This window comes from Lepus europaeus, chromosome 4 (genome assembly GCF_033115175.1).
Source record: "Lepus europaeus isolate LE1 chromosome 4, mLepTim1.pri, whole genome shotgun sequence".
Classification (NCBI taxonomy): Eukaryota; Metazoa; Chordata; class Mammalia; order Lagomorpha; family Leporidae; genus Lepus; species Lepus europaeus.
Genome location: NC_084830.1, coordinates 163619427 through 163647329, shown reverse-complemented (window position 1 = coordinate 163647329; position 27903 = coordinate 163619427). Strand labels below are relative to the sequence as shown.

The 27903-nt window shown below is 46.6% G+C and overlaps 2 protein-coding genes and 1 long non-coding RNA gene across 13 annotated transcripts in view; 2 read left to right on the top strand and 1 right to left on the bottom strand.

The window, feature by feature from the left end:
- The window catches only part of APC (APC regulator of WNT signaling pathway), a 128835-nt gene extending 118089 nt beyond the window's left edge, over window positions 1–10746 (top strand). For all 10 annotated transcript variants that reach the window (XM_062189317.1, XM_062189322.1, XM_062189321.1 and 7 more), the window contains one exon: window positions 671–10746. In XM_062189317.1, the coding sequence (XP_062045301.1) occupies window positions 671–7229 (6559 nt within the window). In that variant the 3' untranslated portion in view covers window positions 7230–10746. The remainder of the gene's footprint in view (window positions 1–670) is intronic.
- Window positions 7620–17424, bottom strand: LOC133758125 (uncharacterized). 2 transcript variants are annotated; one of them, XR_009865765.1, is made up of 4 exons: window positions 16352–17400; window positions 15855–15983; window positions 14741–14805; window positions 7620–9290 (listed from the first exon to the last, which is right to left on the bottom strand). It is a non-coding gene; the product is annotated as an uncharacterized LOC133758125 (long non-coding RNA). The 2 variants fall into 2 exon arrangements; XR_009865764.1 differs by lacking the exon at window positions 7620–9290 and having other exon boundaries at window positions 14718–14805; window positions 17359–17424.
- Window positions 17425–17615: 191 nt separating this feature from the next.
- SRP19 (signal recognition particle 19) lies at window positions 17616–22728 on the top strand. The gene is made up of 5 exons (XM_062189315.1): window positions 17616–17729; window positions 17936–18011; window positions 19449–19520; window positions 19607–19718; window positions 22200–22728. Exons 1-5 carry the CDS (start codon window positions 17689–17691, stop codon window positions 22331–22333), a joined length of 435 nt encoding a protein of 144 aa, XP_062045299.1. The 5' UTR covers window positions 17616–17688; the 3' UTR covers window positions 22334–22728.
- The last annotated feature ends 5175 nt before the right edge of the window (window positions 22729–27903 follow it).

The following is a 27903-nucleotide window of genomic DNA, read 5'->3' as shown; positions in this document are numbered from 1 at the left end:
GTCCCAGAGTTCATTGGGCTGATTCTCAACTCTTGTTTTTACATTACTTATGTTTTAAAAGCTTCACTCACTTTATTTTTTAAAATAATGACTACACATAGAATGTGACAGAACATACTTGTGAGGAGCATGGCAGTCCCACAGAGTCAAGCCAGAGACATGGAGATTATTCTAAAAAGTGGGACTGTTGATCTAGGAGCTTCCGGTGTGTTCCTTGGCCCCGTAAAGATCTGTCAGTTCCATTTCCTTCTTCTAAGATGACTCAGTAGTCAGCACTGTGGCCCCCATGCATATATGAGATTATCATGGGACTCCTGTACAGCACAAGATTCAAGGATCTGTTCGTAATATTTAAATCAGGAACCTGTTACTATGTGGGAAGAGTAAATGTACTGCTCCCCCGCAAAACTGTTAAAGTTATTGGATCAGAATAGGAAATGTAGGGTGGATTTTAAATATAACACTTCTGCTTCTTTTAGTCTAGTAGGTATATGCTTTAAAGCAGTGAACATTAAACAGACTAATAAAAGAGATGTGGAATGCTTCGAATTTGTAGGATAATTAGTACAATCATATTATGCCTATCAAGTGTTAGTAGTTTATTTTTTATTTGTTGTTACTATGCTCAGATTTTTTACCTTAATTTTATGTTCTTTTGTTTTTACTTCAGGCAAATCCTAAGAGAGAACAACTGCCTACAAACCTTATTACAACACTTGAAATCTCATAGTTTGACAATTGTCAGTAATGCATGCGGAACTTTGTGGAATCTCTCGGCAAGAAATCCCAAAGACCAGGAAGCATTATGGGACATGGGAGCAGTTAGCATGCTCAAGAACCTCATTCATTCAAAGCACAAAATGATTGCTATGGGAAGTGCTGCAGCTTTGAGGAATCTCATGGCAAATAGACCTGCAAAATATAAGGATGCCAATATTATGTCTCCTGGTTCAAGCTTGCCTTCTCTTCATGTTAGGAAACAGAAAGCCCTGGAAGCAGAATTAGATGCTCAGCATTTATCAGAAACTTTTGACAATATTGACAACTTGAGTCCCAAGGCATCTCATCGTAGTAAGCAGAGACACAAGCAAAGTCTTTACGGTGACTATGTATTTGATGCTAGTCGACACGATGATAATAGGTCAGACAATTTTAATACTGGAAACATGACTGTCCTTCCACCATATTTGAATACAACAGTGTTGCCCAGCTCCTCTTCATCGAGGGGAAGTTTAGATAGTTCTCGTTCTGAAAAAGATAGAAGTTTGGAGAGAGAAAGAGGAATTGGCCTAAGCAGCTACCATCCAGCAACAGAAAATCCAGGAACCTCTTCAAAGCGAGGTTTGCAAATCTCTACCACTGCAGCCCAGATTGCCACAGTCATGGAGGAAGTCTCTGCCATTCATACTTCCCAGGAAGACAGAAGTTCCGGGTCTACCACTGACTTGCATTGTGTGCCTGATGAGAGGAATGGGCTGAGAAGAAGTTCTGCTACCCACACTCATTCCAATGCTTACAATTTCACTAAGTCAGAAAATTCAAACAGGACATGTTCTATGCCTTATACCAAACTGGAATATAAGAGATCTTCAAATGACAGTTTAAATAGTGTCAGTAGCAGTGATGGTTATGGTAAAAGAGGTCAAATGAAACCCTCAATTGAATCATATTCTGAAGATGACGAGAGTAAATTTTGCAGTTATGGTCAATATCCAGCTGACCTAGCCCATAAAATACACAGTGCAAATCATATGGATGATAACGATGGAGAACTTGATACACCAATAAATTACAGTCTTAAATATTCAGACGAGCAGTTGAATTCTGGAAGGCAGAGTCCTTCACAGAATGAGAGATGGGCAAGACCCAAACACATAATAGAAGATGAAATAAAGCAGAATGAGCCACGACAGTCAAGGAGTCAAAGCACAGCTTACCCCGTGTATGCCGAGAACACTGATGAGAAGCACCTCAAGTTCCAGCCACATTTTGGACAGCAGGAATGTGTTTCTCCATACAGGTCCAGGGGAACCAGTGGGTCAGAAGGAAATCGAGTGGGTTCTAATCATGCAGTTAATCAAAATGTAAACTCGTCCTTGTGTCAGGAAGATGACTATGAAGATGATAAACCAACCAACTATAGTGAACGTTATTCTGAGGAAGAACAGCATGGAGAAGAAGAAAGACCAACAAATTATAGCATGAAGTATAATGAAGAAAAACATCATGTGGATCAGCCTATTGATTATAGCTTAAAATATACCACTGACATTCCTTCCTCACAGAAGCCACCATTTTCATTCTCAAAGAGTTCATCTGCACAAAGCACTAAAAGTGAACACATCCCTGCAAGCAGTGAGAACACAGCTACCCCTTCATCTACCGCCAAGAGGCAGAATCAGCTCCACCCGAGTTCAGCACAGAGTAGAAATGCTCAGACCCAAAAAGCTACCGCTTGCAAAGTTCCCTCTATCAACCAGGAAACAATACAGACATACTGTGTAGAAGACACTCCGATATGTTTCTCACGGTGCAGTTCATTATCATCTTTGTCATCAGCTGAAGATGAAATAGGGTGTGATCAGACAACACAGGAAGCAGTTTCCACTAATACTCTGCAGATAGCAGAAATAAAAGAAAACAGTGGAGCTAGATCCACAGAAGATCCTGTGAGTGAAGCTCCAGCAGTGTCCCAGCATGTAAGAACCAAATCCAGCAGACTCCAGGCTTCTGGTTTGTCGTCAGAATCAGCCAGGCATAAAGCTGTTGAATTATCTTCAGGGGCCAAGTCTCCCTCCAAAAGTGGTGCTCAGACCCCCAAGAGCCCACCAGAGCACTATGTTCAGGAGACTCCACTCATGTTCAGCAGATGCACTTCTGTCAGTTCACTGGATAGCTTTGAGAGTCGTTCTATTGCCAGCTCTGTGCAGAGTGAGCCATGCAGTGGAATGGTGAGTGGCATTATTAGCCCCAGTGACCTTCCTGATAGCCCTGGACAAACCATGCCACCAAGCAGAAGTAAGACCCCTCCACCACCTCCTCAGGCAGTTCAAACCAAGCGAGAGGTACCCAAAAATAAAGTTCCAACTGCAGAAAAGAGAGAGAGTGGACCTAAGCAGGCAGCTGTGAATGCTGCGGTTCAGAGGGTCCAGGTTCTCCCAGATGCTGATACGTTATTACATTTTGCCACAGAAAGTACTCCAGATGGATTTTCTTGTTCATCTAGCCTGAGTGCTCTGAGCCTCGATGAGCCATTCATACAGAAAGATGTGGAGTTAAGAATCATGCCTCCGGTTCAGGAAAATGACAATGGAAACGAAACAGAACCAGAGCAGCCTGAAGAATCGAGTGAAATCAAGGAGAAGGAGGCAGAAAAACCTACTGATTCCGAAAAAGATCTGTTGGATGACTCAGATGATGATGATATCGAAATACTTGAGGAATGTATTATTTCTGCCATGCCAACGAAGTCATCACGCAAAGCTAAAAAGCTAGCCCAGACTGCTTCAAAACTGCCACCACCCGTGGCAAGGAAACCAAGCCAGCTGCCTGTGTACAAACTTCTGCCATCACAAAACAGGTTACAAGCACAGAAGCACGTTAGTTTTACCCCAGGGGATGATATGCCACGGGTGTATTGTGTAGAAGGGACACCCATAAACTTCTCCACAGCCACATCTCTCAGTGACCTCACAATAGAATCTCCTCCAAATGAGTTAGCTGCCGGAGAAGGGAGTGGAGCAGGGGCACGGTCGGGTGAATTTGAAAAGCGAGACACCATTCCCACGGAAGGCAGGAGCACAGATGAGGCGCAGAGAGGGAATGCCTCAGCGATGGCGATGCCGGAGTTGGATGACAATAAAACAGAGGAAGGTGACATTCTTGCTGAATGCATTAACTCTGCTATGCCCAAAGGAAAAAGTCACAAGCCTTTCCGTGTGAAGAAGATAATGGACCAGGTCCAGCAAGCATCTGTGTCTTCATCTGGAGCTAACAAAAATCAATTAGATGGTAAGAAAAAGAAACCCACTTCCCCAGTAAAACCTATGCCACAAAGCACTGAATACAGAGCACCTGTGAGAAAAAACACAGACTCAAAAAATAATTTAAATGCTGAAAGAACTTTCTCAGACAATAAAGATTCAAAGAAACAGAACTTGAAAAATAATTCCAAGGACTTCACCGATAAGCTGCCAAATAATGAAGATCGAGTCAGAGCAAGTTTTCCTTTTGATTCGCCTCATCATTACACACCTATTGAAGGAACTCCTTACTGTTTTTCACGAAATGATTCTTTGAGTTCTCTAGATTTTGATGATGATGATGTTGACCTTTCCAGGGAAAAGGCTGAATTAAGAAAGGGGAAAGAAAACAAGGAATCAGAAGCTAAAGCTACTAGCCACACGGAGCTGACTTCAAACCAACAATCAACTAACAAGACACAAGCTATCACTAAACACCCAGTAGGTCGAGGTCAGCAGAAGCAATCCACTTTTCCCCAGCCATCCAAAGACATACCAGACAGAGGGGCAGCAACGGATGAGAAATTACAGAATTTTGCTATTGAAAATACTCCAGTTTGTTTTTCTCGTAATTCCTCTCTGAGTTCTCTCAGTGACATTGACCAAGAAAACAACAACAAAGAAAATGAACCTATCAAAGAAAATGAGCCCCCTGACTCACAGGGAGAACCGAGTAAACCTCAGGCATCAGGTTATGCCCCTAAATCCTTTCATGTGGAAGATACACCTGTCTGTTTCTCAAGAAACAGCTCTCTTAGTTCCCTTAGCATTGATTCTGAAGATGATCTGCTGCAGGAATGCATAAGTTCTGCAATGCCAAAAAAGAAAAAGCCCTCAAGACTCAAGGGTGATAATGAAAAGCAGAGTCCCAGAAATACAGGTGGTGTCTTAGCTGAGGATTTGACACTGGATTTGAAAGATATACAGAGACCAGATTCAGAACATGGGTTATCCCCAGATTCAGAAAACTTTGACTGGAAAGCTATTCAGGAAGGTGCAAATTCCATAGTGAGTAGTTTACACCAGGCTGCTGCTGCTGCGTGCCTGTCCAGGCAGGCTTCGTCAGACTCAGACTCCATCCTTTCACTGAAATCAGGAATCTCACTGGGATCACCATTTCACCTTACACCTGACCAAGAGGAAAAACCCTTCACAAGTAACAAAGGCCCACGGATTCTAAAACCTGGTGAGAAAAGTACCTTGGAAACTAAAAAAATCGAATCTGAAAATAAAGGAATCAAAGGAGGAAAAAAGGTTTACAAAAGTTTGATTACTGGGAAAGTTCGATCTAATTCAGAAGTTTCAGGCCAAATGAAGCAGCCCCTTCCACCAAACATGCCTTCAATCTCTCGAGGTAGGACAATGATTCATATTCCAGGAGTTCGAAATAGCTCTTCAAGTACAAGTCCTGTTTCTAAAAAAGGCCCGCCCCTTAAGCCTCCAGCCTCTAAGAGCCCTAGTGAAGGTCAGACGGCCACCACTTCTCCTAGGGGGGCCAAGCCATCAGCAAAGACAGAATTAAGTCCTGTTCCCCGCCAGACATCCCAAACAGGTGGGTCAAACAAAGGGTCTTCCAGGTCAGGCTCTCGAGATTCCACTCCTTCAAGACCTTCCCAGCAACCACTGAGTAGACCTATGCAGTCTCCAGGGCGCAACTCAATTTCCCCTGGTAGAAACGGAATAAGTCCTCCTAACAAACTATCTCAACTGCCGAGGACGTCCTCCCCCAGTACTGCTTCAACTAAGTCCTCAGGTTCTGGGAAAATGTCCTATGCATCCCCAGGCAGGCAGATGAGCCAGCAGAACCTTACGAAACAAACAGGTTTGTCCAAGAATGGCAGTTGTATCCCAAGAAGTGAGTCTGCCTCCAAAGGATTGAATCAGATGAACAATGGCAATGGATCCAATAAGAAGGTAGAACTTTCTAGAATGTCTTCAACTAAATCAAGTGGAAGTGAATCTGATAGATCAGAGAGACCTGTGTTAGTACGCCAGTCAACTTTCATCAAAGAAGCCCCAAGCCCAACCCTAAGAAGAAAACTGGAAGAATCTGCTTCATTTGAGTCTCTTTCTCCATCTTCCAGACCAGATTCTCCCACAAGGTCCCAGGCTCAAACTCCAGTGTTAAGTCCTTCCCTTCCTGATATGTCTCTGTCCACACACTCATCTGTTCAGGCTGGTGGGTGGCGGAAACTCCCACCTAACCTCAGTCCCACTGTAGAGTATAATGATGGCAGGCCCGCGAAGCGTCATGACATAGCACGCTCCCATTCAGAAAGTCCTTCCAGACTTCCTGTCAACAGGTCAGGAACCTGGAAACGGGAGCACAGCAAACACTCATCATCCCTTCCTCGAGTAAGCACATGGAGAAGAACTGGAAGTTCCTCTTCAATTCTTTCTGCATCGTCAGAATCCAGTGAAAAAGCAAAAAGTGAGGATGAAAAACATGTAAACTGTATTTCGGGAACCAAGCAAAATAAAGAAAACCAAGTGTCCACAAAAGGGACATGGAGGAAAATAAAAGAAAATGAAATTTCCCCCACAAACAGTACTTCTCCGGCCACTTCCTCAGGTGCTGCAAATGGTGCTGAATCAAAGACTCTGATTTATCAAATGGCACCCGCTGTTTCTAAAACAGAGGACGTTTGGGTGAGGATTGAGGACTGTCCCATCAACAACCCCAGAACCGGAAGATCTCCCACAGGTAATACTCCCCCTGTGATCGACAGTATTTCAGAAAAGGGAAATCCAAACGGTAAAGATTCAAAAGATAATCAGGGAAAACAAAATGTGGGTAATGCCAGTGCTCCCACGAATACCATGGGTTTGGAAAACCGTCTGAACTCCTTTATTCAGGTTGATGCCCCAGACCAAAAAGGAGCTGAGATGAAACCGGGACAGAGTAATCCTGTCCCTACCTCCGAGACTACCGAGAGCTCCTTAGCGGAGCGCACCCCATTCAGTTCCAGCAGCTCCAGCAAACACAGTTCACCTAGTGGGACTGTGGCTGCCAGAGTGACTCCTTTTAATTACAACCCCAGCCCTAGGAAAAGCAGCGCAGATAGCACTTCAGCCCGGCCGTCTCAGATCCCAACACCAGTGAATAACAACACAAAGAAACGAGATTCAAAAACCGACAGCACAGAATCCAGTGGAACCCAAAGTCCCAAGCGCCACTCTGGTTCTTACCTTGTGACGTCTGTGTGAGAGAGCTGGGACGACGATGGAGGAGTTCACGCGCTCATTTTACTTGCTAGATAGAAATTCTGTTTCAAATGAAACTAAAAGACTGAAAAATTTTGTAAATAGGTTTGATTCTTGTTGGAGGGTTTTTGTTCTGGAAGCCATATTTGATAGTATACTTTGTCTTCACTGGTCGTTATTTTGGGAGGCACTCTTGATAGTTAAGAAAAAAAAAGGTAAAGCCAAGTATATTTGTACAGTATGTTTTACAAGTATTTAAGTAGAATATCATCCCATCATCCTTTAATTATTGCTTGTCTTAACACTACATAGAAAATGATATATTGCTGTTATCAATCATTTCTAATTATAAACTGACTAAACTTACATCAGGGAGAAATTGGTATTTATGCAAAAAAAAAAAAACAAAACGTTTTAGTCCTTGTGAATCCATCTAATGTCATAACTAATCATGTGGCTATGAAATTCACAGAAATATGGTTCCCGGTGAACAAGTTTACCCAGCCTGCTTTGCTTTATTGCATGAATGAAACTGATGGTTCAATTTCAGAAGAAATGATTAACAGTTCTGTGGTCACATGATGTGCATAGATAGCTACAGTGTAACAATTTACACTATTTTGTGCTCAAAACAACAACAAAAATCTGTGTAACTGTAAAACATTGAATGAAACTATTTTACCTGAACTAGATTTTATCTGAAAGTAGGTAGAATTTTTGCTATGCTGTATCTTGTTGTATATTCTGGTATTTGAGGTGAGATGGCTGCTCTTTTATTAATGAGACATGAATTGTGTCTCAACAGAAACTTAAAAGGACATTTCAGAATAAATTATTGCTGTATGTAAACTATGACTGAAATTGGTATTTGTTTGAAGGGTCCTATTTCACATTTGTATTAATAATTGTCAAAAGACCTCTTTAAAAAGCTTATATAAATTTTTTTCTTCTGATTCTATGCATTAAGAGTAACATTCCTCTTACTGTAATAAAAACAATTGAAGAAGACTGTTGGCACTTAACCACTCCTGAAATTTACTTCTCTTGATTTGATTAGCACTTCCAGGTGTGGAATACTTTTTCCCTTTCTGTTACATTACCTGACTCCACTGGATCTCAGTGACAATGAAATCATGCCACAGTGGCGTGATCTACCCCACATGGGATCAGGCATCGAACATCAAAGGCCACGCAGAACTTTTTCTTAATAGAATTCTGTGCCTGAAAAATTACTCTTAGGCACAAGTGGTCCCTTTACAGTGTGACTGTCTTGCCCCTTCCTAATCCCCATACTGTCACTGGGTCTGAAGTGAACACCTCTTTCCACTCTGTGTGTTACGGCACAGTACCCACCGCCAGGTAAAGCCAGCGTGTTACCATGATCAGAGAATACAGCCCCATGCGACATCAGGGTAGATTTGCTACCTATCTAATATACTCAGCAGAAGAATCTAAATTCTCTGTTAAGGAGAGCTCTCTGTTTCAGTGGGTACAGTTGCAGGGTGTGTTTGAAGTGCCTCTATGGCTGGAAGAGGCCTTCTTTAAGAACAGAGTGGTGCAGTTGTTAACAAAGATAATTTATATATTATATATTCCCTGAATTTGTCCAAGGTTGGAGGGTCACCATGATGATAAATGCTCACATTTGTTGAATAACTGGGAGAATTTATTTTTAAAGATAAAGATCTGCAGTCTGTACTCAGGAAGGGAACAGACACTTAGGAGTGGTGGAGCACTGGGAAGAGGAGGGAGAAAGGACGAATCACACCTCGCTGGTGCCCTAGAGACCTATCCTGTAGTTACCTGTGCTCACAAGTTACAGATGAAATGCCAGTCAGTAATAAAGTGCTGCGATTTTAACTCGATTATGGAGAGAGAGGGGACATTAGAATTAAGTTACCTTTTAATCCAGTGAAAGAGGTGGGGTGTTGTGAATTCTGGAGATGAAAGAAGAGTTCTCTCCCTGTGCCAGAAAAGTGAATTCCTGCAGGCAGCACCAGCGGGAGACCCCTGGGCTCCACTGCTGCGGAGGTAACGGCCGTTGGAGGAGGTGACAGCCCTGGCCTAGAGAAAGGACAAGACAGGCCTGCTTCTGGAAGCCCACAGGATGCTTCCATGGCTGGGGGCAGGCCCCGGGGTCCCTGCTGAGGCCTGCTGTGCAGGACGTGGAAGCCTGGCGTGTGTTACTAAGAGGGTTGGTTGGTTTGGGGCTGTAGAGGTGAGGTGGAGGGGCAGTGTCCTAGCTCACTCTGGGCTGCAGCACACAAGTCTCGAGGCAGTGGTTTCCAAATCAGGGCATTGGAGTCCCCAGAATGCTTATTAAGACCTTACGGACCACATCCCCGTAGGGACTGACCCCAGCTTTGTGGAGGAGCCCACGGGTGTGCATTTCACTCGAGGCAGTGGTTTCCAAATCAGAGTGCATTGGAGTCCCCAGAATGCTTATTAAGACCTTACGGACCACATCCCCGTAGGGACTGACCCCAGGTTTGTGGAGGAGCCCACGAGTGTGCATTTCCAGCTGTGTGTTGGGAACTGAACTTGGAACCGCAGCCTGAGCTGTCCCAGGGAGCTCCCATGCTTGCCCTCAGCTCGAGCAGTTCAGCAACTGACGCTGCAGTCTGACAGAGTACACCAACAAAAAAACTTCCCACTCTAAGCAAAAGATTTGACTGTTGAGCTTTCCAACCCAGATAGAGCCCATCTCAACTCCCAAGAGCAGGCAAACTTGGCAGACATGGATAAACAGGGTCTGAAGGCTCAGCTGATGGTCCCTTTGAAGCAGTGTGTTGGAGAAAGCTGTTCAGCCTTCCGTGAACACCTGGGTGCACATAAGACCAGAAGAAACTGACAGCTTTGGGATGAGAAAAGAATGATTTCACTTGAAGGGAAAATGTGTACAGTGGATTAACATGCAGTGATAACCAGTTAATTGGGAATCGGATTGATGTTTGAGGATAAACTACCGATTACCAGGCACTAAAAGGAAAGGTACTGCAAGGGACAGAATGAAACGATGTAAAAGTCAAGTCCCAAAAGGGTACAGTCAGAGTTTCTTGGTTGTGTGCTACCCCAGATTAATCAAATGAAGGGGTGGAGTCCATTGCTGAGGACAAGGAGATCCCGATGCACTCTCCAAATCCCTGTAGTGGTTTCTTCCTAGGGAAGGAAAAGGGTGCCTGGAATGGGAAAGGTGCCTCACCCAGAGCTGCAGAAGTAGTCAGATCATTAGTGGATACCAAATAAAAATAATTCCTCAAAGGTCATGACTGAAATAGTGTATAATTTTTTTCATTTCTAATAAGCCCATCTCCTTCCTGTTGTGCTGACTAAAATACTCCTTTGTAATGCTGAAACCCATGGACTATGGCTACCCAGGTCATCTTCCTGCCATTCTCATAACTCTGTGGTCTATGAAATATATTCTGCTTTTTGTTAGACCGTTGATGCTTCTTTCAACCTGTATGTTTTATATGTATAATATTGTTCTTGGTGCTAAATACACTTTACTTTTCTCTGATATTCAGGATAATTCTTTCTCTGCATTTGTGACTGTTCACTTGTTTTCTTGACATTATATGACTTACTTTCATAACTAAAAATATTCAACATAATATATACTAAGCAAGGTGACCACTGACTGTAATGCAACTTTAGTGGAATATAACTACTGAAAACAATGCCAGACATCACCTGCCCTTCTGCACTGCCTTTGGGAATCCAAACATTTGGCCAAACTGGCTGGTCACAAGCATGTGCCCACCCAGCCTTTCTCCTGGTCATTGCTGTTTGTACTGGCACTGAGTGTCTGACCTAAGAGAGACTCATCATAGGCTGGACTGTGGCTGAAGACTTGGATGGCCTGACTTTAAAAAGAAAACTACCAAGCCAATTAAAGGGATTTCTGGCTGGTGGCTGAGGCCTGGACCTGAAAGATCACGCAGGGTTAGGGCTGAGATGACTATGACTGGCTTTGTGAAACAAACTAAAACAAAGCCTGCCATGGAGGAGGGAACAGACACGGGAGGGTGGCAGAGAAAGCAAGTGTGAGAGGGAAAAGACACTCTAGGAGTCACTTCAGGCCCTGCCTTTTCTGAGGCCTAATTCTACTCTCTTTGAGCATTTGTGAATTAACCCTATTTTTGTCACTGAAGTAACCTGAAACTAACAGAAAACCACAGATGGCATCTTGCTGACTTCACATTTTATTTGTGAGAGCTTTACATCCACTAGTTTACTCCCCAAGTGCCGGTAACATTCCAGGCTGGACCAGGCTGGCTTCTAGGAACTCAATCCAGGTCTTCAACGTGGATAGCAGGAACACGACTATTTTGAGCCATCACCACTGCTTCCTTGGGTCTGCATGAGCAGCAAGCTGGAGTCAGGAGCAGAGCCAGGGATCAAACCCAGGTAACCTAATGTGGGTCGCGGGTGTCTGAAATGACAGCTTACTCAACTAAGCCAAAAGCCACCCTGGGTGAGTGTTTTTAATTTCAAAGAGAAAACTTCCTAAAAGTATCAGTGGTAAGATAAGAGTAGGTTGCCTACAAAATTAAATTAGGTTGGCATCAGATTTCTCTGCAATACTGAATGCTAAGAAGAAAGAACCACCACCACAGAACAATGGGAAAATCCTTGCAGCATTTGGGAGGGTACAGTATTACCTGAGAATCCTCAAACAGCCAATCTAACATATAACTTATGTGCAGTATTTGAATCACTTGGGATCCTTACACCTGTTGGAAAGTCCAGGGGCTGGCATTGTACAGTGGGTTAAGGTGCAGCTCAAGTCCCCAGCTGCTCCGCTTCTGATCCAGCTTCCTGATAATGTGCCAGGGAAGACAATGAAAGATGGCCCAAGCGCTTATCCCCTGCCAACCATATGGGAGACTGGTTTCAGCCTGGCCCAGACCTGGCTGCTGTGTGTTGTGGCCATCTGGGCAATGAACCAGCAGGTGGGAGATAACTGTCTTTCTGTCACTGTGCCTTTCAAATCTTAAAAAAAAAAAAAAAGATGGCCTTCTGTAAATGACATTGAGCAGTAGTGATGTGGGTGGGTAATTGGCACAGCAGTTAAGACACCCGTTGGGACCCTCACATCCCTTATCCGAGTGCCTGGGTTCCTAGCTCCATTCCCGATTCCAGCTTCCTGTTGATGCACACCGAGAGGCAGCAGTGATGGCTCAAGCCGTTGGGTCCCTGCCCCCAGGTGGGAGACCTGGATTGAGTTGCTGCCTCCCAGTTTCAGCCTGGCCCAGGATCTGTGTAAGAGCCAGAAAGGTTTGTAAACCACACAGTGGAAGCGTCTCATCCACAGTGTGCAACTACATCAGTGGAGGCTCCCAGGCAGCCCCTCAATACTGGGCCCTCTGCACGGGTGGACGTGGTGAGAACAGGGCAGGTTGCGTGCCTGTGGAGCCGGGGAAAGTTCTCTTTCTCTTTTGAATTCTGGTTTCTCCCTTGAGGAGGCTGGATTCATAAAATGTGAATTCCTCACTCCTCCGAGGGGTGTTTGAAAAGTACTGGGCAAATCCTGACACTGTCCTCCACTTGGGTGTTGACATTTTCCCAAAGGACCAAAGCAGCACTGGCTGCGTTCACATGCTGTAAAGGATTTTCAAGGAGATGGTTTAACTAGAACAGATTTCACTTATATTCTGTTCTCCCGCCCCAAGACATAGGTAGGAATCCAGCAGGAGCTGGGTATGGACGCAGACAGATCACGGTGAGCAAACGCCACGTCATCCCTGACAGCAACAGCCTTGTTAGGTCAGGCTGATCTACTTAGCTCCGAGTTATCCTAAGGTAAATTCAGGGTGTTCCACAGAAATGGACTCTGACAGGTGGCAGATAATATTCCCAAAACTGCACGATCTGTCTTCCCACACGCTCCTCTGCTATGTCAGGCGGTGGCCTCGCCCTGGAATCCGAGCCAGCCCTGTGACTGCTGCACTCAATAGGATGTGCTGGGAGTGACACTGTGGGATTCCCAAGACCAGGCATTTCAAAGGCCTAGCAGCTGAGGCAGCCACTTCCCGCAGGTTAGGCTGCAGTTGGGATACCCCCACCCCATTATCAGAGCCTATCAGTGTGCACCCAGGGTCCCTTGCCATCCACTTGGGGAATGCCCGGAATTTAGTTTTTTATTTATTTATTTTTATTTTATTTAAAAGAGATCCCCCATCCACTGTTAACATAAGACCTTAGGGGTTAAACACCTGCATGAGTCAGAGAGCCAAAACCTGTCCGACCATGACACCATCCCCAAGACAACCGTAGTGAGGTCTCAGTGCATTAGACCTGCCATCAGATCTTTTTCAGGGACAGTTTGTTTTTTTCTCTTTGGAATATGCCACATTTTTTCCTGTTGCTTTGTGTGCCTGTGGTCTTTGTTGTTGGACACTGGACGTAGCAGTTGCAGAAATCAGATTGTCTTCCCCAGGGTCTGCTTTTATTTTTTGCTTGTTTAACTGTTGTAGGCTGTCTCTATGCCAAGCATCCTGAGGTGTAAACAGGGTCTTCTAGGGTCTTTTCTCAGCCTGCAATGCTCCTTGGGCACGCAGTCTTTTTCTAATTCTAATTTTCCTTTTGAATGCCTTGGTCTTTAATGTCTGGCTCCCAAAAAGAAAAGGGAGAAAAATGAAGGAGGAAGGAGTGACCCAGAGGACACACGTGTGTGTGTGTGTGTGCACGCACCTCTGCCTCTCAACTAATTCTAAAAATGATAATGTGCATTTCCCATGTTCCCTTTCAAAGCCTTCATGTTGTAGGATGTCCCCTGGAAGAAACATTAGCCTCAGGCAGAGGGACTGGAACTAATTGGGAGGGGAGAGGCGGTACAACACCACGACCATCTGCCTGTTTGCATGTATGTGATCAGAAGCAGAAATGATGCCCAGTAACGGTGTTTCTTACCCACCCTGCCTCCCACATGCTGCTCCTGTAACGCACGCACAGCTGCCTGCCACAGCATAGTTGCTGCTTTGCTAAGGGCTTAATTGACTGAAAATAACTATGACTCGCAATCCAAGCCTTTCTCTGGAAGTTGTAAGCCTTCGAGAGACTCCAGAGTTCTGAAACAGCTATGTGAGAGATTCTGCAAGTTCATTTGTTGTCTTGATGGGCAGACAGACTCCTGGTCCTTCCTACAGCACCTACTTCCCACAAGATGAGGGGTTTAAAAAGGCTCATGAGATATGCACATCACTGGTTTTAAAGTCATTATTTGAGAGGGAGAGAGAGCCAGGAGCTGGGAGCTCACTCCTGGTCTCCCATGTGGATGGCAGGGGCCCAAGAACTTTAGTCTCACCTGCCGCCTCCTAGGATCTGCATCAGTAGAAAGCTGAAACTGAGAGCCACAGCTTGGACTTGAACCCAGGAACTCTGATGTGGGACAAAGGCATCTTAACCCCTAGGTCAAATGCCCACCTTCATATTGTCTTTTAATTCTGTTTTTTAAAATTCCATGAACTTTTTGAAGCATCTCTCACCCACCTTGATTTTTCTCCTCCTACCTTTGTGAACCCCACTCCCAGCAGTAGTCTCAATGAAGGTTGGTAAGTTGAATTTAGTGGCACATCTGTATGAAGGAAAGGACAGGTGTGTAAAAGTGCGATCTGGAAACAAGTGCCACCAAGCTCCAGAGCTCTTCCGTCGTACTCACAATTTTCCACACCTGGCTTCATCCTCTGGGGACTCAACCTGCTTTCAATGGAACTGTCTGGGTACTGCTCCCTTCATCATAGTGTGGTGACAACGTTACATATATCCCCTCTCCCCTCTTCCATCGCCCCCCCCCCATTCTATTTCAGGGGTAGAGTTAGACAGGACCACGGTTCTGCATACAATGACCCCCGAACGTGTGGCTCCTCAGTTATTTCCTTTGTTCGTTTCCCACTTTTCCATATATGTCTCCTAAAGCTAGTACCCTATGTGCTTTAAAATTTGGATCCAAGGGCCGGCGCCGTGGCTCACTAGGCTAATCCTCCGCCTTGTGGCGCCGGCACACCGGGTTCTAGTCCCGGTCGGGGCACCGATCCTGTCCCGGTTGCCCCTCTTCCAGGCCAGCTCTCTGCTGTGGCCAGGGAGTGCAGTGGAGGATGGCCCAAGTGCTTGGGCCCTGCACCCCATGGGAGACCAGGAGAAGCACCTGGCTCCTGCCATCGGAACAGCGCGGTGCGCTGGCCGCAGCGCGCCTACCACGGCGGCCATTGGAGGGTGAACCAACGGCAAAAGGAAGACCTTTCTCTCTGTCTCTCTCTCACTCTTCACTCTGCCTGTCAAAAAAAAAAAAAAAAAAAAAAAAAAAATTGGATCCATTTCATTCCTTAACATACTTCTCTATTTTCTGTCATTGCATAAAGCTGTTCTTCCAAGAATCAAGCACACTCATGAAAGCAGTACGTGTTTATTGGTATCAAGACCAAACTTAGTCTGGTAACAAGAAATCACCAAGAAGACTAAGAGCAGGAAGCAAGGGGACGGAGAGAAGCCCGGGCCTCCAGGGAGGCAGGCTGAGCGCCTCTGCTGGCGCCATCATAGCGTGAATGGGCAGATTATGCCAGCTCACATAGATTGAAGCTGTGGGGAGAGATTTTTGTTTGACTGGTTAAGGTTTTTAGTGCTTACCATTTGTAAACGTTAGGGGCCAGTGCTGTGGCATAGTGGGCTAAGCCTCCACCTCCTGTGCCAGCATCTCAGATGGGCGCCAGTTCGAGTCCCAGCTGCTCCACTTCCGATCCAGCTCTCTGCTGTGGCCTGGGAAAGCAGAGGAAGATGACCCAAGTCCTTGGGCCCCTGCACCCACGTGGGAGACCCGGAAGAAGCTCCTGGCTCCTGGCTTCAGATCTGCATAGCTGTGGCCATTGCAGCCAATTGGGGAGTGAACCAGCAAACGGAAGACCTCTCTCTCTCTGCCTCTCCTCTCTCTGTGTAACTCTTTCAAATAAATATATTTTTTAAAAAGTTAGTATCTATTTTACTTTGCCTGATTTTCTGAAAAGTGCCTCCCTATATATGGTAGAATAAACAGCCACCACTAAAATAGGATTGAAGGAATTTAGTTGGAAGAGAAATTATGAAATAGTGCTTTGGAAAAAAAAATTAAGATTAATTTATTTACTTACTTGAAATGAGAATTACAGAGAGAGGGGGAGAGAGATCTTCCATTCACTGGTTCACTCCCCAAATGGCTGCGATGGTCCGAGCTGGGACCATCTGAAGCCAGGAACTAGGAGCTTCCTCCGGGTTTCCACGTGGGTGCTTTCTTCCACGTGTTCACTCGGTGTGCACAGCAGCAGTTAGCCACCTCTGCCAATTTCTTTTTCTTCTTGAATAAATTTATTTTGGACGTGAGTCTCCTCTCTGTTCAGCCCCCTTTTCCTTCCACAATCCAGTTTCTGACATTTATACAAATTGAAAGAGCACCAGTTTCTCTAGTTCCATCATTTGTGTAGGGTGGACATTTGGTTTTGCAGTTAAGCTACATGGTGCGCCCATATCCCATACTGGAACGCCCGGGTTCGAGTCCCAGCTCCCTGCTCGTGCACACCCTCGGGGGCAGCAGTGATGGCTCACTAGTACGTGGGCGACTCAGATAGAGTTCTAGGACCCCTGCTTCTTGGGAAAAGAAGCAATGGATGGAAGATCTCTTCCTCTGCCTCTCAAATAAGGTAAATAAAAATTCTTAAAAATACATTTCTGCCAAGTTGAACACAAGCTGCGGGACCCAGGCTGGATTAAAAACAAAATCTGGGGGACCGCGCTGTGGGGCAGTGGGTTAAAGCCCCAGCCTGCGGCGCCGGCATCCCATATGGGCGCCGGTTCGAGTCCCGCCTGCTCCTCTTCTGATCCAGCTCTCTGCTATGGCCTGGGAAAGCAGAGGAAGACGGCCCAAGTCCTTGGGCCCCTGCACCTGCGTGGGAGACCGGGAAGAAACTCCTGGCTCCTGACTTCTGATCCGCGCAGCCCTGCCCGTTGTGGTCATTTGGGAAGTGAACCATCGGATGGAAGACCTCTCTCCCTCTCTCTCTGGCTCTACCTCTCTGGAACTCTTTCAAATAAATAAAATAATTTTTTAAAAAGTCTGAAGGGCACGTCCTTGCGTGATCTTAACATGTATCTCGTCCCAAACCTGACTCCTCTCTGCCAACCACCGTCGCCGGCAGGAGACAGCAGCTCCTGCAACCTCAGCAGGTGCAAGGCGCGCCGGACACCAACGCCTGCTTAGGCACAGCGCATGCGCCTAACACGCCCCCGCCTGCGCCGGACACGTCCGCGACGCGCTCGCGAGAGCAGAGGTCTACGCGCCACGTCAGAGACAGGCCTGCGCCGCAACAAATGGGCGTGGCGAGCGGCCTGGGGGCGGGACTTCCGCCGGAAGGGCGAGCGGGCGCGGCGCTCTCCCGGCCCGGTTCCGGTTGGGGTGCCGTGACGGAGTCGCGGTGCGAGTGTTTCTGTGGCCATGGCCTGCGCCGCCGCGCGGTCCCCGGCCGACCAGGACAGGTGGGTGCCGAGGAAGGGGCTCGCGGCGGGCTGCCGGCCGGCCGGCGCCGCTGTGCTGACGCAGCTCCGTGCTCCCGGCTGGGGGAGCCCAGGGAGTCGTACCGGGGCGTCCTCCGGGCCGGCGGGGGGGTGGGCGCCGGGACCCGCGGGCAGCGAGCGCGTGCGGAGCGCTCGGCGTGACGCGGCCTGTGCTTTCCCGGCGGCAGGTTCATCTGCATCTACCCCGCGTACCTGAACAACAAGAAGACCATCGCGGAGGGGAGGCGGATCCCCATCAGCAAGGTGGGCGCGGCGGCTCGCGGGGGCCCCGCCGACGTCCGGGGTGGCGGAGGCAGAAGGCGGGTCGTCCCCGGTGCCCCCTGCGTGAGGCGACCCCGGTGGGCTGAGGTGCTGGTGGGCGGGGAGGCACTGTGGCGTCGGCGTCGCCGCCTGCTGCAGAGCGATTTGCGCGTGCAACGTGGTGAGGGGGTGAGGGTCGCCGGGCGGCTGCTGTGTCCCCTTACTCAGCGGCGGCCGCTCTGCGCCTCGGTGTGCGGTCCGGCCGGCCGCTGCCCGGAAGAAGGGAGCGGGCCCTCCGCCAAGGCTGTGACACAGGCCCCTCTCGGGTATTACTGTTGTGGTGTTATACTCTGGGGTACCTTCAGAGGAAACCTGTGAAGACTTTCCTGATAGTTAGTCATCTTAAGTGTGTCGAACAGTCAGTGTTCCCGGAGAGTCTACACCCGGACAACCAGCGCTCGAGTTAGAAAACCTGACGAGCACCCAGGGATTCCCTTCTGTTCTGTGCCCCTCACTGCCCCTCCACGAACGCGCTCCTATAAAAAGATGGTCACCGTCCTGCCTTGCGCCACCACAGACGACTTTGGTTTTCATTTTTGTATAACTAAAATTGTACGTTATGCTTTTGTGGGTTTTTCAGCTGAAGATTTTATCCACGGCTTTTAGTGTAGTTTAATTTTCTGCTGCATACATTCGAACCATATAATTCTTTATTCTGGGGGCTGACGTGTGCATTTTAGGATGTTAACCGCATCCTCAGCCTCTACCCGCTGAATGACATCCACCCCCACCTCCCACCCCCCACTTGTTGCAGTCACAAATATCTCCAAGCCTTGCCACATGTCCGTGGGGGGGGGGGGGGCAGGTGGTGGTGGTAAAATTCCCTGCTGAAAACCACTGCCCTGTGTTACTGCTGTGTGTGGCTGGCCTGCAGTCCTCTGCTGGTGGTGGATAATTGGATTGTGTGTGTCTGAGGCTGTTAGAAACATTGCTGGCATGAAAATTTTTGAGCTTGTCTTTTGGTGAACATAGTTCTACATTTCTGTTGAGTTCCCCCAGGAGTGGAATTGCAGGGCCATAGGGAATGGGTGTTCTCAGCTTTAGTAGATAAAGTGGTGTATGTGTAATTGTTTAGCCAGTCAGTATTTACAGAACACACACTTTGTCCAAAATACCATTCTGAGTGTTGGGAACTATTCTGCTGGGTGAAACAAGGTCCTTGCCCTCATGCAGCTTACAGTCTGTGAGAAGGGAGACAGATACACAACTGTGCATCCATCAGTGTTAATCCCAGGAATTTTTAAAATTACAATGAATCAACTGTACCTAGTGAAAAAGAAGCCTAAGGTTTTGGTTCTTTTTTTATTGTGTTTAAAATGGCTTACACAACTAGTAGTATCCACCTAAAGCTATTTAGTGTTTCTGTTTTTAACTGTTCAGGCTGTTGAAAATCCTACAGCTACAGAAATTCAAGATGTGTGCTCAGCAGTTGGACTTAATGTGTTTCTTGAGGTACGATGTCAGTTTTCACTATTTTTCATACTTATTTCCTTACTGTAATAAATTTCTTAAAGCTGTTTTTGTTTCATTTGTGTTAGAAAAATAAAATGTACTCTAGAGAATGGAATCGTGATGTTCAGTACAGAGGCAGAGTCCGGGTCCAGCTCAAACAGGAAGATGGCAGCCTTTGTCTTGTGCAGTTCCCATCACGTAAGCCTTTTCTCCTGGCCACGTAACGTTAAGGAACTAGTTATTCTTCAACGTGAAAGGTGTCCTAAACTGACTTTCCAAAAGTTAAAAATCAGAATTTGCTTCCTAGAGATTAATTTAGAGAAAGGGTTGCTGCTGGTAGGGAGGAGTAAGCAGTGGTTGTACCTTAGCTTACGGACCTCTTCAGGATGTGACGAAACCCTCGCTTTGTGAACAGTTTATAAACCTCTACAAGTCCATGCTGCTCCCAGGTGGACAGCAAAAGATTATTAAATGAGTACATGTTGGTTGCTATTTCAGATCGTAGAGACCTTTGAACCCTATTAATAATTTCTATCAATAAATCTAAAAGCAATGTTGAGTAGGGGAAAAAAAGCAACGTAGGTAAATACCTCGTAAGACACGAGTTACCTACCATGAGGCTGGAGACAGGGCTCTGGGTAGAGGAGGCTGGCATCATCTCTTTAGTTTTATTTATTTTACATTTTAAAAAAATCTCCTATTTGAAAGGCAGAGATCTTCTATCTGCCATTTCAATACCCAAATGGCTAGGGCTGATGTAGGCCAAAGCCCAGATCCTGGTACTCCATCCGCGTCTTCCACACAGGTGGCAGGGGCCAAGCATTTGGGCCATTCTCTTTCTGCCTTCCCAGGCAGATTAACAGGGAACTGAATTGGAAGCAGACCAGCTGGGACTTGAACTGGCACTCTGATAAACAATGCTGGCATTGCAGGCGGCAGTTTAGCTCACTGTGTTACAATGCCTGCCCCAAATATTTTATTTCTTGAAAACAAAAAAACCTGAAAATCAATATAATAAAATGTTACTTCTGGGTTTTAGGAAGGAAAATTTTGTTTGCTTTAGAAACTTTCTGAAGTTTCTAAAAAATTTAATTTTAAGAGTTGGAGCTATTTATTTAATTTTTCTCCTACAGTTTAATAAGTCCAGTGTAATTAAACCTTTCTCTTTGATTTGAATAAAAACAAATTGTGAGAAAAGACTGACAATTAATTGTTTTTAGTTAATTTAAAATTTTTTAAGATTTATTTTATGGGGCTGGTGGCTGTGGCACAGTAGGCTGAGCCTCCACCTGCAATGTTGGCATCCCTCATGGGAACTGGTTCCTGTCCTGGCTGCTCCTCTTCCAATCCAGCTCTCTGCTGTGGCCTGGGAAAGCAGTAGAAGATGGCCCAAGTGCTTGGGCTCCTGCACCCATGACCCAGAAGAAGCTCCTGGCTCCTGGCTTTGAATCAGGATCAGCGCAGCTTTAGCTATTGCAGCCATTTGGGAAGTGAACCAGCAGGTGGAAGATCTCTTTCTCTCTGTCTCTCCTTCCCTCTGTAACTCTGCCTCTCAAATAAATAAATTTTTTTTTTAAAGTAACTCATTATTAATTTGAAAGAGTGATGGAGAGACAGAGATCTACTGATTCACTCCCCAAATGACTGCAATGGCTGAGGATGGGCTAGGCAGAAGCTAGGGACCGGGAACTCCATCGGGGTCTCTCCTGGGGTTCTGAGGCACAACTACTTGACTTTTTACTATACTATCTTTCAAATGACCACAAACCAGCAAACTTCTTTTGATTCTACCAGTAAATGAAATGGAGGTAAAACTTGTGGTTGAAAAGATGCGGCTTCCTATTCTCAGCAAGAAACTAGTGAGATAATAACAAGAACCTTAAGGACTTGCACTGGCTTGGGTGAGGAAGGGAGCTGGCTGTGTGTGGACAGGGCAGGGCGCCTGTGTGTGGGTCACTGAGCAGTTGAAACCTCCTGGAGCTTAGTGACATTTTGTTTTTGTTAGAAGACTGAGAAGCCCTATGCTATGGTAGCTTTAGGTATGATGTTCTGACTCTGACCACCTTGTTAGGTTTAGATAATCTCATTTTATCTTCAAATCAATTACTAGAATTAAGACCAGAATTTTTGTTTCTGAGTTAGTATTTTATGTTTTTGTGTTTAATTTGAATATTTTTAAGTCGGGCATTTGGCACAGAGGTTAAGATGCCATTTGAGACTCCCACATCCCATATTAGAGTGGCTAGGTTTGAGTCCCAGCTCCACTTCTGATTCCAGCTTCCTGGTATTGTGCACCCTGGGAAGGAGTGGTGATGGCTCCGTTCAGTGTCTGCCATCATATGTGAGAACTGGATTGAGTTCCAGGCTCCTGGCTGCAGCCTGGCTATTGCGGTCATTTGGAGAATGAGCCATCAGATCAAAGATCTGTCTCTCTGTCTGCCTTTTAAAATAAAAAGTGAAAATATATAAATAAAAATGTCATTATTAACATTCTTGGTATTGTTCTCACTCTCACCACATTTTCTACATTAGAGGATTCCACCTCAGAAACTCTATTCATTTGGTGTATTTGTAAAAGAAAGATTCCCTTTGTGACAATCTGTTGAGCTTAGGAAATTCAAGTGAATGCCTTTCTGTCTTACTTCTGACTGTACACTAAGCCTGACTTCTGGTTCCTAGGTAAGTCAGTAATGCTGTATGTGGCAGAAATGATACCTAAACTGAAAACAAGGACGCAAAAAGCAGGAGGCGGTGACCCAAGCCTTCAACAAGGAGAGGGAAGTAAAAAAGGAAAAGGAAAGAAGAAGAAGTGACCTGGTGTGAGTTCAAGTACGTGACGCCACCGAAAGGGCCACGAGTTGGAAGCTTCTAACTTGAACCTGAGGGGAATAAGCTTTTTGCCTGCATCATTTAATGGAACTGTGAGCATCAGTGCCTCCATCTTCATCATCAAACTTGACATTGAAATAAGCGTACGTTGGAAGTTTGTATCTAGTTTTTATGCAGTGTACAAGAAAGAATTTTTTGTCCTTCAATGAAAATTTTTTGTGGAAAGAAGAATATTTTTAAATGGACAGTGGACTGTACCATGAGTTACTTGAAATCCTATATTCCTTTGTCCTCTGTGTAAACGTGTTTCAGGAGGTTTAGTAAGATCTGAAGTACATTTTGTTCATCTTTTAAGTTAATGAATAAAATGTTAAGCTGACTTTTCTAGCGTTTGCTTGTGAAGTAATCAGTGGCAATAGAAGAGGTAACCAAAGAGAGTGAAATAGTGGACGCTTGGGCAGTGTGAGCCCCAGACAGAAGTGAATCCTCACGGTCAGGGTGTTTATGAACAGCTAGTTTGTAAATCACACTTCTGGGCTTGTTCATGTAATTACATTGTTCAGTTGCTAATTTTTGACATGTAAAAAGTCCTGAATTTTATTTTTTTTAAGATTTCTTTGTTGGTTTATTCAAAACAGAGTGACAGAGATATTCCATCCACTTATTCACTAGCCAGATGCCCACAACAATCAGGGCTGGGCCAGGAGCCAGGAACTTCATGCAGGTCTCCCACATGGGTGGCAGGAACCCAAGTACTTGGGCCACCATCTACTGCCTTCCCAAGCGAATTAGCAGGAAGCTGGATGGAAGCAGAGTATCCAGGATTCAAACCCAGCACCCCGATATGGGATGCTGGTTTTTAAGTGGCATCTTGACCCCCTGTACCACAGTGCTGTTCCTGAAGTCGTGGATTTTTAAACTTTATTAATTTGCTTATATTTTTTTAAAAGATTCAATTATTTATTAGGGAGAGACAGAGATCTTCATCCATTGGTTCACTCCTCAGATGGCCACAACAACCAGGCCTGAACCAGACCTGAACCTGAGCCAGGAGCTGCTTCTAGGTCTCCCACATGGGCAGAAGGGGCCCAAAAATGTGGTCATCTGCTGCTGCTTTGCCTAGGCCATTAGGGAACTGGGTTGGAAGTGGAGCAGGGTGCACTTCAGTAAGGAGCTGGCATCAGGGCAGAGCTGGGACTTGAACATGGATGCTCCAGTAGGGGATGTGGGCATCTGAATGGCTGAGCAAAGGGACTACCTCTATGGTGTGTTTCTAACCTTCTGATTGTTGTCTCAAGCTTGTGGAAGGGCTGACTCGGCACCCAGCATTTATATGAATCCAAGCTACCCCTCCTGCCTTTTTTTTTTTTTTTTTTTTTTTTTTTTAACAAAATGCCCTCAGCAGATTTAAGTCTATTTAAATTCTTTAAATGTCTTTAAAAGACCTGCCATCAACTGGTTCACTCCCCAATTGCCTATAGCAGCCTAGGTTGGGCCAGGCTGAAGCCAGGAGCCTGGAACTCAATGTAGGCCTCCTGTATGGGTGGCAGGGACCCAGTACACACCACCTGCTACCTCACGATGTGCTTCAGCCAGAGCTGGAATCAGGAGCAGAGCTGGCACTTGTTTCATTGTGGAAAGCTGTGGTACTTGCCCATCTCTAGCTGCAAGGGAGGCTGGGAAGGTGGCTTTGTGGCTTTTGCAACCATGATTGTCTAAGGAAGAAAGTAATTGAAAATGCACAGTGGGGCTGGCGCCGTGGCTCACTAGGCTAATCCTCTGCCTGTGGCGCCAGCACCCTGGGTTCTAGTCCTGGTTGCGGTGCCAGATTCTGTCCCGGTTGCTCCTCTTCCAGTCCAGCTCTCTGCTGTGGCTCGGGAAGGCAGTGGAGGATGGCCCAAGTGCTTGGGCCCTGCACCTGCATGGGAGACCAGGAGAAGCACCTGGCTCCTGGCTTTGGATCAACGCAGCGCGCCGGCCGTAGCAGCCATTTGAGGGGTGAACCAACGGAAGGGAGACCTTTCTCTCTCCGTCTCTCACTGTCTAACTCTGCCTGTCAAAAAAAAAAAAAAAAATGCACAGTGAGGCACCCCAGTATGATTTGTCACAGAAGGATGTCCAGAAGGAATTGTTTAGTTAAGGGGAGTACGAATGGTCAGTGAGGTCTCAGAACTGTAGCTGTAACCATGTGCTGCTGTTGGTATTGTTGAAATCTGCATAATTGAACTTTTTCACCAGTTGATAAATGAAAAGTCGAATCTTCCAATGAGCAAAGTTGAGCATTTCCTCAGTTGAAATGCTATTTGTGTTCATTTGAATACTGCGTTCACATCCTTTGCCCACTTTTAAGTATGTTGTCAAAATTACACTTGCACATAATATATAGAGAGCCAGCTGGTCTTATTCCTTTCCACTTTAAACATTGACGTCCATCTGTGGAAGAGGATTTAGTTGTCCTTCTTTTTCACCCAGTGTACACACGCATGCTTCGCGGCCCACTGGGACGTTCTGTGGTTGTAATCACTTTGGAGCTGACATCACACGTTGCGTTCACAGCTGAGCCATCTACTAGTACTTTGGCTGCTTAGCAGGTAGTCAGGGATCCAGCAGCACCGTCCTCCCTGGGAGCCTGTGAAAGGTGCAGTGTGTCTGGCCCCAGGACAGGATTCAGATACATTAAATGATTTCCCTGGGTATTCTTGGGCACACTGAAGCTTAGACAATTGAAGGACAATGGTTATTTTTTTTCCTTTGGAACTAATTATTGGGTTCTTTCATTCGCTTAGTTATCTAAATATCACTAATTCAGACATAAATTTTAAGTTCTCAAAATTTCCTTTCAGAAAATTTGTTCAGGGGCCAGCGTTGTGGCACAGCAGGTAGGCCAAGTTGGCATCCCATGTCGGAGCCTGGTTCAAGGCCCGGCTGCTCCATTTCTGGTCCAGCTTACTAAGCTGATGTGCCTGAGAAAGTAGCAGACGATGACCCAAGTGCTTGGGCCCCTGCCACCCATGTGGGAGACCCAGATGGAGTTCCTGGTTCCTTGCTCAGCCTGGCCCAGACCTGGCTATTGCAGCCATTTGGTGAGTGAACCAGTGGATGATCTCTCTCTCTCGGTCTCTCCCTCTGTCACTCTGCCCTTCTTTCTCAAGACTCTTCTAGAGTCTTTGCCTGTTGCTAGTCTCTTACCCTTTAGGCCGAGTGTACGGGGCACCATGGGTTCACCTTCCCCTGCTTCACGAGTGACTCACGCGACCGCTTTGCTGTTGGGGAGCTCCTGTGTTCGTGTACCCCTGTGTTCGTCTTGTGGTACTCCTTGGTGGAGCTCCCTTTCGAGATCTTCCTGAGAAAAACGCAGTGGAAGAAAATGTTCTGTAGACTGCGTTCTCAAAGTGTCACTCGACCCTGAAACTGGCTGGGTATGGAGTTAGAGCTGCAAGTCAGGGAAGTTGCTCCATGGCGGTGCCCTGCAGCTGCCGGTTTCTCACTGGGACTCCTGGTTCTCGGCCTTCTGCACTGTGGCCAGTGCTCCGTAGAGGTCCCTTTTGTCCTTTCAGTGTGGAAAGGCGCCTTTCTCAGTTCTGGGGAAATCCCACACAGTCTTTCTCCCCTTTCTAGACCTGCTGGACTGGTTCTGAAATTCTCCCTTTCAGCTTTTCTAAGCTCTTTTGTCACCTGCATGTTTTCTGTTTCTAGCATTATCTAACTTTAAAGGATGTAGTTTCTTCTTTGTCAGAAGTTTTGATTTTTAGTCTTTTTGTTATCAGTTATTAGGTTATGGGTAGGAAATGTAGACCACCAATTTGTGAGGATAAATTCCATTTGTTAGAGCAAAAACAGATCACGGGAGCCCTGGAGCTGAGGAATGGCTTTGGGTTTTGGTCAGTTTGCGAGTCCACGTGTGCTGCTCTGTCATCTCGTATTTCTCTCTGTCTGTCGAAGATCCCAGCTCCTGGTGTCTGAGCTGCTGGAGCTGCTGCTTGAAATAAGCGTCCATGAGATGTTCGGGGACTTTTTTTTTTTCTTCTTAGATTTATTTATTTATTTGGAAGGCAGAGTTACAGAGAGGCAGAGGTAGAGTGATCTTTCATGTGCTGGTTCACTCCCCAAGTGGTCTCAGCAGCCAGATCTGGGCCAATCCAAAGTCAGGAGCCAGGAGCTTCTTCCAGATCTCCCACGCAGTTGCAGGGATCCAAGGACTTGGGGAATCTGCTGCTGCTTTCCCAGGCTGTGGCAGAGCTGGATTGGAAGTGGAGCAGCCAGGTCTTGAACTGGCGTCCATGTGGGATGCTGGCACTGAAGTGGTGGCTTTACCTGCTATGCCACAGTGCCAGTCCCAATGTTTGGGGATTTTCACACTGCTGGTAGTAATTTTGTGGAGGTGGCCATGACAGATTTCTGGCATGTTCTACACAGAGGAAGCTGATTGAGGGGAAGGGGTCCAGTCACATGTCACAAGGGTCACAAGCCACAGCTCCACTGCTGCAGGCACAGCCCCCATCCCCACCGTCCCGGCACCCAGCGAGGCTGCTCAGAGTGGCCCTGGAGGGCTGTGGCTCAGCGGCTTCCCAGGCACATCCTCAGCGGGGCACTCTCAAGGCATTTCGTGAAGCACCACCCTGGGCCACCACTCTCGTCACCACCAGCTGGTTTTGTGACAGGAGCGAGAAGCTCCCCTCTTTTCTTTCCAGTCCTGGATGTAGGAGCTGAGAACTTGCCTTATGTGCGTCCTTGTTGCCACGCAGAGCAGATGGAGAGTGGCTGCCACGGCCTCCCTGGAGGACAGTGTGGGCTGCAGTGGGCCTTCCCCTTCCTGGGCCTTCTGGGCTTGAGGTTTCTCTGTAACCTTGTCCTCCTCGGGGGGTATGAACCTTCTTGGCTGGCGTTTTCTTCTTAGCATCCAGCTTGGGAGCTTTTTTACCCACCTGTCAGATGGAAAAACGCTAATTTATGGTCTTAACTGTTTCTCCCCATGTTGCTTGTGATTCCTTTCAGGTTAAGTAGCTTTCCTTAGATGACTGGTTCCTTCAGCGTGAAAGCCCTAACTGCTGATTGGAAGCTCTGAGCACACGAGCTGGTCTGCAGCCGTGAGCCTCACCAGAGCCATGTCTGGCGAGGACACCCCTGGGAGGAGTCCCACCATCACAGGTGGTCTGCTTCCCCAGAGAGGACCCCAGCCTCCTTCCCTGCTTGGCGGGGTCCAGGCTGAGTGGAGAAAGTGCTCCAGCTTTGGCCACTCAGTCAATCCTGCTTTTGACCAGTGTCTTCCACCTGTGATCCTCCATCGGCAGAGGTGAGCCAGCGACTGGGTCCTCTGTCACCAATTATTTTTGCCCCGCCCAATACTGAGTTTGTTGTTTGCTCTCGATTCGGCACGAAGACTGCCCGGTGGGGTAGGCACAATGACACCTGCCATGTCCATGCCCTCATCCCCCAAACCTGTGAAATGTTACCTAAAACAGCAAACAGGCTCTGCAGTCACGGTGCAGAACCCTGGCTTGCAGCACCTGTTCTACATTGCCCAGGTGGGCCCAATGTGATCCACAAAGCCCTT

Coding starts and splice junctions, on each gene's coding strand:
- SRP19 (XM_062189315.1), top strand. CDS start 17,689: ATGGCCTGCGCCGCCGCGCGGTCCCCGGCCGACCAGGACAG. Junction 19,521..19,606: donor GACTTAATGTGTTTCTTGAG/GTACGATGTCAG, acceptor CATTTGTGTTAG/AAAAATAAAATGTACTCTAG. Junction 19,719..22,199: donor TCTTGTGCAGTTCCCATCAC/GTAAGCCTTTTC, acceptor TCTGGTTCCTAG/GTAAGTCAGTAATGCTGTAT.